Raw genomic sequence first — 9549 nt, 5'->3', positions numbered from 1 at the left:
GTTTACAACTTTGTTACTCAACATTACTGACTTTGCTCATCGTGTCGAAATCAAATACGAATTAAGTTTAAATTTGGTCGGAAATCTCCGGGTCGTCACAGACGGGTCGTCTCACAGGTCATTCGCTATCTAATCTCGGGATCTAATTCAGCAGTTCTATTTAAAAAACAGTCGGTGATGGCTCAACAACAGCATTCTGGACTGAATTTTGGATCAACGATATGCCTCTGCGTGATAAATTCAAAAGACTTTTTCAATTAGAACAAAACAAAGACATAATGATCAAAGATAGAGTTTCTTGGCAAGACGGCAGGTGCGTTTTTATTTGGATGTGGTCTAGAGAACCTAGGGGGAGAACAAAAAGTGAGTTAGTTTCTTTAGCTGAGCTGTTGAATTCTCACGTTGGAGATTCAAACAATAGTGATGCATGGAAGTGGACTATGGCTTCGAATGGGGTTTTCACGATGAAAAAGCTCAATCAATTAATCATTGGAAAAGTGCTTGAAGGTGAGAAATCTCAACCCGAAACAAAAAGAAATTCGCTAGTACCAGAGAATGTTGAGGTATTCATTTGTAGAACGTGCAAGAAAAGTTTACTGGTTTTAATGGAATTGGACAAAAGAGGCTTTGACTTACACTCGGTGAGATGCCCTATTTGTGACGACGACATTGAGACTATTAATCACGCTTTAATTTTCTACAAAATTGCATACGAAGTGTGGTCAAGAGTTTATAAGTGGTGGGGGTTAGGTCCATATGTGAACGTGAGTATTAATGAAACATTTGCGGGATCATTGAGTCAAAACTATTCGGAATTAGGAATGAAGATTTGGCAAGGTGTAGAGTGGATTTGTGGGTACGTATTATGGAAGAATAGAAATTTGAAGATCTTCAAGAAAATATTTTTGTGTATTCCATCGTTGGTGAGCGAGATTCAAGTCCTAAGTTTTGATTATATTTCACATCGTTTAAAAGACTCAAAGCTTGATTGGTGTACATGGTTATTGAGTCCACGTTCGTATCTAACAATCAAATAACCTATTATTGATTATTGCTACCTCAGCATATGGATCATTTTTTCTAGATAGGAATCGAGTTGATTTTCCTTGTATTCTATTTAGCTTAGCATTGTACATGTGAGGTGGTGTGGTTACTATTAGTTTTGATTGGCATCCATTTGTACTCTTTATCAAGTTATAATAAATCATCTTATTGCTTTTAAAAAAAATACGCCTAGGGTTATGTGAAGGTTCGTAACCCAAAAAATGAACCTGAAATCATCATTAAATAGGGTCTGCACTTGTAACCGTGATGTTGCACTTGTATTCGTACGGATGTATTCTGCATCTGTGCGGTTACACAGTAAGTAAGTTAACAATAAACGCATACAATTGATTGTAATCCAAAAAGTAAAGGTAACAAACCAACAACCAATAAGTACTTACAATGTCCATAGCACTCAAGAATACATGATAATTGTGACAACCCGGAAATTTCTGACCAAATTTAAACTTAATCTTTATATGATTTCGACACGATAAGCAAAGTCTGTAATGTTGAGTCTCAGCAAGTTGTGGAACTATATTCATGTAATCAATTACCCTTTGAATGTGCTCGACGATTCACGAACATTTATGTGTATATAGATATGTATATATAATATATAGTTATATTAATTGAAAACTTTAAAAAAGTATTAGATATATAATACTTTACATGAACGTAAATTTGTATATTGATTATGTAAATTCATTAGTGTACTCAATTAAAACTGTATTATCACACTTTAACTATTATAATATATTATTTTCACACTAAAATTTTATAGATTGATTGATATAGATATTGATTCTTGTAATCTTCTTTTTACTTGTAGCCCACTGAGTAAACAAAAACTAACGCATACAAACACTATTATTTTAAGTTTGCTTTTTAAATTCCAACATTATAAACCATACATGCATGTAGACTATTGTTTTCCTCTCCTTCTAATTACTTCCTCGATTCCTTTTGAGTAACTAGTCGAGCCCCACCCCAAACAAATCATGTGGCTATTTCATTTTTACGTAATTGAGAGTATGATTATTTTACTCCTTCCTTTGTTTACTTCCACCCATCTATATATATATATATATATATATATATATATATATATATATATATATATATATATATATATATATATATATATATATATATATATATATATATATATAATATACATATACAATACAATGAATGAACCAACTCATTTATCCTACTTTTCATTAATCATTTGGTATCCAAGAATATCACCCAAAAATCAACTCTTTCCAAATCGACAAACACCAGTTTGTTGTTTTCTTTTTGATTGAGAATATACAAAACCCCACATCCACCATCTTTATTTATATATATACTCATATACATATATGTATCTTTATCAGCATCTACCAATGCCTTCATAAAATAAGAACCCAAACTGCTACTGCTGCGATTACTCTTGTTGAGTACCATAACTATCGGAGATCAAACACTCTTTGTTTCTATTGTCTTGACGAATACCATCGCCACTAAGAACACTTCTGGTTAGAAGATTATACTACTATTTTCTGTTTTCTATTGTCAAGTCAACACCTTTTATCCACAACTATTACTCGATTTTGTTCATGTATGAAGCCTTCAAACAACCACTTCAAGAACACCCGTATCACCACCACTAGATGACCACCTACAACCCATCGAAACTGCTACTATATTCTGTTCTGGTTCAAGACAACCATCACCACCATATAGCTACTGTTGATCTATGCTTGTTTGTCTCTACTACAGTTTTATTTCGACTTATGTTTCCATGATTACCAAAAATCACCATCACGACCCACTCTTTGTTATACTGCTACTTCCATTCATGTTCCAACCAAATCACCATCATTTTCTGTTACAACCAAATCCACAAACACCCAAGAAAAACTATGGTAAACCTGCTGCTATTATTTACTATTATGCTACAACTGCAAGACAAACAAACCCAAAACCCTTAAAGCCATCGGAACCTGCTGCACATTATGGCTACAACTGTGACGACCTGGAAATTTCTGACCAAATTTAAACTTTAATCTTAATCTATAATCGACACGATAAGCAAAGTCTGTAATGTTAAGTCTCGAAAATTTTAGAACTGTGTTCATATATTCAAATACCCTTTGACTACTCCCGACGATTCACGAACAATTGTTTGTACATAAATATGTGAAAATATATATAAAATGAATAAATATTAAATATTCAGAAAAAGTTATTACATATATATATATACATTAAAAATGACATGTGTAAAAGTAATATATTAAATATAAATACAATTTCAAATATAGAGTTACATCAACATTATTATTTTTAATCTTATTATTAATATGGATATTAATATTATTATTTGTATTATTAATATATTATATATAGATATGAAATTTGATAGGTATAAGTTGTTATATTATTAATATTAATATAAGTAGTATTATTATTAGTAAACTTATTAAAATTGTCAATTTTATGATTTTTGTATCACTACTATTCATTATTATTATTATTATTATTAATAATATAATGTGCTTAGTAATTATTATTAATACTAAATTAATTATAACAACGATCACACAGGTACAAGATCTGTTTCCAGTCAATTTTCCCACTATTAAATTTGTCTACTAAATTGATATTCAGTACGAATTCATCAGAATGCAAACAAAATCTGTTAGGGGTAGATATCATCTTTATTTACTTATTTCTGACAGGATGATTTTTGTCGAGAGAATCAAGCTATCAAACAAACGATTAAATTAGTTAACTAGTTGTAACTGTAGCTGTTAACCTTTATGTAATCCCTTGCTAGTGTAATTCGAGTGAAAGGCAAAAAAAAAAAAAAATCAAATGAAAACTATTTATCTATTTCTCTTTCTCGCATCATTGATCCACCATCGGGCTGCCATCACCAACTACTCGTTGTTCAATTAATAGTCACCATAAACCACAAGTAATCTGCCCGACTGCAACAACTAACCACCACCTCAATCTCTCATCCATTCTCTCTCAATCCTACTTCCTACTTCGATTTCAATCAAACAACTACACATTATCTTTCTGTTCAAACATTCGCAAACCACAACCTTTATAAATCGCTTCAGTTTCTATTTCATCTTCTGTTATAAATCAAGATGATATTGCTATGTTACTCTTAAGAGATTGGTGTTTTAAATAATAAAAAGATGATTATGATACGAAATTGATGATGAGTCGATACCTTCTATGATCAACTGAACCAGGCCATTTTTATGATTATTTCTTTTTGAACCAAGGAGAAACCAAACCACGAACCACCCTAGAACTACCTTGAACCACCATCACTTCCACCTTCTTCCTTGTTGAATACTCGACAATCAAACCACCACCTTTTAAACCACAACCGTCACTAATGTTTGGTTGCTACTGCCATTCACTTGCTATATATATATTCCGAAACTCACTTGTCAAGTTATGTTTATAGTCAAAGGAAAAAGGTTGATGAGTCACGATTGCAACTTGATCAACTCGTAATTTTTATTTGAAAACTGAAAACCCTCCACACCATTATTTGAGGGTACGTAAAGATAAAGGGGCATGCTATCATTGAAAGCTTTTAATTAGTGTTTCTTTTGTATGATGGCCAACAAACTCAAAGGAAAAGGAATCCCACCGATTTTTTTTTATCAATTAGAATGATGATGATTTATGTAAAGCATGTGATAATGGGAACAAATATAGAATAATACGGCGTACGAAATAAAATATGTGGAATAAATAAAGCTTGAGGATGGCCGACAATAGCAGCTAGGATGATCAATTTTTTTTTATTTAAAAGAAGTTTACTAAAATATAGAACCCCATTCCAGCTCATTTTGTAGTGACCCGAACTTTTCCATGTTTATATATATATTAAATAAATTTGTTATTTACATGATTAAGTGTTTCCAACATGTTAAGCAATCAAACTTGTTAAGACTTGATTAATTGAAATAGGTTTCATATAGACAATTGACCACCCAAGTTGACCGGTGATTCACGAACGTTAAAACTTGTAAAAACTATACGATGACATATATATGGTTATATATATAGTTAACATGATTTTATTATAAGTATGTATCTCATTAGGTATTTTAACAATGAGTTATATACATAAAAAATGAGACTATTAATTTAAGAAACTCGAAAACGATATATATAACGATTATCGTTATAACAACGTCTTACTAGGTACATATGAATCATATTAAGATATTGAATACACTTGGTTAGTTATGTTAAATGATAAGTAAATATATTATTAAGTGTATTAACAATGAAATACATATGTAAAAATAAGACTACTAACTTAATGATTTCGAAACGAGACATATATGTAACGATTATCGTTGTAACGACATTTAACTGTATATATATCATACTAAGATATATTATATATCATAATATCATGATAATATAACAATTTAACATCTCATTTGTTATAATAAACAATGGGTTAACAACATTCAACAAGATCGTTAACCTAAAGGTTTCAAAACAACATTTACATGTAACGACTAACGATGACTTAACGACTCAGTTAAAATGTATATACATGTAGTGTTTTAATATGTATTCACACACTTTTGAAAGACTTCAAGACACTTATCAAAATACTTCTACTTAACAAAAATGCTTACAATTACATCCTCGTTCAGTTTCATCAATAATTCTACTCTTATGCACCCGTATTCGTACTCGTACAATACACAGCTTTTTGATGTATGTACTATTGGTATATACACTCCAATGATCAGCTCTTAGCAGCCCATGTGAGACACCTAACACATGTGGGAACCATCATTTGGCAACTAGCATGAAATATCTCATAAAATAACAAAAATATGAGTAATCATTCATGACTTATTTACATGAAAACAAAATTACATATCCTTTATATCTAATCCATACACCAACGACCAAAAACACCTAAAAATACTTTTATTCTTCAATTTTATTCATCTAATTGATCTCTCTCAAGTTCTATCTTCAAGTTCTAAGTGTTCTTCATAAATTCCAAAAGTTCTAGTTTCATAAAATCAAGAATACTTTCAAGATTGCAAGTTTACTTCCAAGTTTTCTAAATCCATTCCAAGTAATCATCCAAGATCAAGAAACCTTTGTTACTTACAGTAGGTTATCTTTCTAATACAAGGTAATAATCATATTCAAACTTTAATTCAATTTCTATAACTATAACAATCTTATTTCGAGTGGAAATCTTACTTGAAATTGTTTTCGTGTCATGATTCTGCTTCAAGAACTTTCAAGCCATCCAAGGATCCATTGAAGCTAGATAAGGATCCATTGAAGCTAGTGTTGGGATTTAACAAGTTTCATTATACTTAAAACCTTTTAAGAATCATAAAACCGGAAGCGTGTAATTACCAATTAACTTGTTAATCTTTAAACCAATTTAAAGTTAAATCCCAATAGGATCAAGTTGTGAACATAAGCTTACAAATTAACAAGAAAAGATAGAGTTTCAATACCTCCTCAAAACCAAGTTTGAAGGCTGTTATGAAGGCTTAAGATGATGATGAAGATGATAGAGCAATACACCAAACCACCCTTGAGTTAGTTAAACCATTATCACCTTGAAACCTAGCTTGAATCCCACCTTTTGCCCTTGAAAATATCGAACAGCAACAGCAGCATTTGAGCAGAATTTTTGATGAGTTTTGAAGGCTTTTATGCTTCTAACTTGAAGCCTCAAGTGTTGCATACCCCAAGCTTTAATTACCAACACCACCCTATGTATTGGTTAGGATTTTAGGACACTTAGTCACTCAATTAGGCAAGCAAAACCTCATTTCTCCTTACCAAAAAAAACGGCCAGCAGCATTCTCTCAACCTCTTGAGAGTTATTTTGAAACCTTGGTCTTTTTCTTGGTCAAGGAGTGAGTATATTGAGACATGCATGCATCTAGTAAGTTGTGTAGTCTTTAAAATAACAAAAGCAACATGTGGGTGGCCATGGGAACTCCCAAAAGCTGTCCACCATATGGGGTTTTAAAAAAAATTCCATCAATTTTTATTACACAATTTGTTATTAATAAACATGTAATAAAACTTGTGCATTTGTTAAGTTAATTGCATTTTATAAACCCATTTATAAAATATAACACAACATAATTATTTAAGCCTATAAATAATTAAATATAAATTATCCAAATAATTTATCTCAAGTGATAATACTTTAGAAAACCGATTTTCCAAAGTTCAAGTGTCGCGTATTTATTTGACGATCCAATTGTCAAGATAAATACATATAAGGTGTCGATTAGCTTGTTATTGGGTATGACCCGACTTGGATCATAACACATTAGCCACATTAATTTAATATGTCTCTCGGGCATATGAAATACCTTCAATCTCCCACTTGCACGAGAAACATAAGAAATTAATGCAAGTGATGGATACAGCCTAACACACCGTCCATCACCCCTAATATGTTATGACTTTGTGCCATTCAATAACATCATCCCTTTCGAGTTCCTTACTCGAACTGATATACAGGTGAATCTTTCACTATATCCTTTCATCCTAGATGTCATGTTAAATCCAAGAGATACAGAGTGATCACTCTCTTTTAGATTTAACTTTATCAGGCCTTAGACATCTGACTCTCAACGAATAAGAGGGACAAATTCCATCTTGACTACATACGTCCTAGACACTACACCTTGTATCACACCTGAAGCCTCCCTTATGAGCTATCTTTTCAGAATAGCGAAGGAAAGAATCAAGGTACGATATTCAGTGAATATCTGAACCCAATATGTATCTCAGGTCAGAGGATACAGTGATATTCTCCTTTACTCAAGATTACATGTGATCAACCACAAAGGCTCCATACAGTAAATCTTGAGAGCGGGTCTTCCAATATTTGTATCCCACAAATATCTATGAACCTTGGTAGCAGCCTTGCCCCACATTCAACCTGAATGTATACCAATCCAAGTTCATAATAGTCTAAACCTCACACTTGCTCCCACAAATGTGATCAACTACGGAATTTAGAATAATTACTTATTCATGGATAAAATATGCAAAATAGGAACATGACTCAAATAAATAAACACCATAGTTATTTTAATGAGTTTGAACCACTTCGTTCCGTTGCAATACTTAAAACAGATCATGACCAATCACTAGAATATCGAAGCCCTAATGCACAAACATGTCCTTCATGTTTTGCTCCATGCAAGAGCTTCGTGAGTGGATCCGCTATGTTAAGATCTGTGTGAACTTTGCGAATACATATCTTTCCCTTTTCAACTTCATCCCTTATGTAGTTGAATCTCCGCTCAAAGTGACGGGTCTTTTGGTGAGCACGAGGTTCCTTGATTTGAACAATCATACCTTCGTTATCACAAGAGATCTCAAGAGTGTCCTGAATGGTAGGGACCACTCCTAAGTCGTCGATGAATTTTTCATCCTTGCAGCTTCCTTAGCTGCCAATGAGGCGGCGATGTACTCTGATTTTGTAGTGAATAAAGCAACAACATTCTATTTTTAACTCTTCCAAGGGACCGCACCTTTAGTTTGGAAGCTCGCGTCCACGTAACCTTTTACAGCGAGTTCCTCCTCACCAGACCCGTGTATATGAAACATATCCTTAGTCCTTCTAAGGTATTTCAATATACTTTTAACCGCAGTCCCATGACCATTTCCCGGGTTATTCTGGTATCTACTTGTCATGCTAAGAGCGCATGAAACATCTGTTCTAGTGCATATCATCGCATATATGATTGACCCGAATAGAAGATGCATATGTGACATTTTTATGCTTTTTAGTTCATCTTTTGTGGTGGGGCACTAAGATGAACTGAGAAGCATTCCTCTTTGAAAAGGTACCAAACCTTTCTTAGCGTTTTCCTTCTTGAACCTTTTCAAGCCTTTTTGATGTATGCACTTTGATTCAAACCTATCAATTTCTTGGATCTATCCCTGTAGATCCTAATCCCCAAAATGTATTTTGCATCTCCAATATCCTTAATGGAGAAGCAACTACTTAGCCAAGTCTTAACTCCTTGCATTTGTGGAATATCATTTCCAAATAATAATATATCATCCACATATAGTACAAGGAACATGACAGTGCTCCCACTAGCTTTCTTATATACACAAGCTTCATCACCATTTTTAATGAAGCCAAATTTCTCGGCTTCCTCATTAAAACGATGATTCCACATTCTAGATGCTTGTTTCAATCCGTAGATTGACTTCTTTAACTTGCATACTTTCTTAGGATATTTCGGATCGACAAAACCTTCGGGCTGAACCATATAGACATCTTCCTCAAGATATCCATTTAGGAAAGCAGTTTTGACATCCATTTGCCATATTTCGTAATCATAATGAGCAGCAATGGCAAATAATATCCTGATAGACTTCAGCATTGCCACAGGCGAAAAAGTTTCATCATAATCAACCCCTTGAGTTTGAGTGAAACCTTTTGCAACA

At 32.8% G+C, this 9549-nt stretch overlaps 1 protein-coding gene across 1 annotated transcript; it reads left to right on the top strand.

Annotated features, from left to right (window-relative positions):
- Positions 1-221: 221 nt before the first annotated feature.
- LOC139841657 (uncharacterized) lies at positions 222-1037 on the top strand. The gene has a single exon (XM_071831864.1). It carries the CDS (start codon positions 222-224, stop codon positions 1035-1037), a length of 816 nt encoding a protein of 271 aa, XP_071687965.1.
- The last annotated feature ends 8512 nt before the right edge of the window (positions 1038-9549 follow it).

This window comes from Rutidosis leptorrhynchoides, chromosome 4 (assembly GCF_046630445.1).
Source record: "Rutidosis leptorrhynchoides isolate AG116_Rl617_1_P2 chromosome 4, CSIRO_AGI_Rlap_v1, whole genome shotgun sequence".
In the NCBI taxonomy this organism is placed as follows: Eukaryota; Viridiplantae; Streptophyta; class Magnoliopsida; order Asterales; family Asteraceae; genus Rutidosis; species Rutidosis leptorrhynchoides.
Note: the sequence above shows the minus strand (reverse complement) of the source record. Positions and strands in the feature narration are given on the sequence as shown.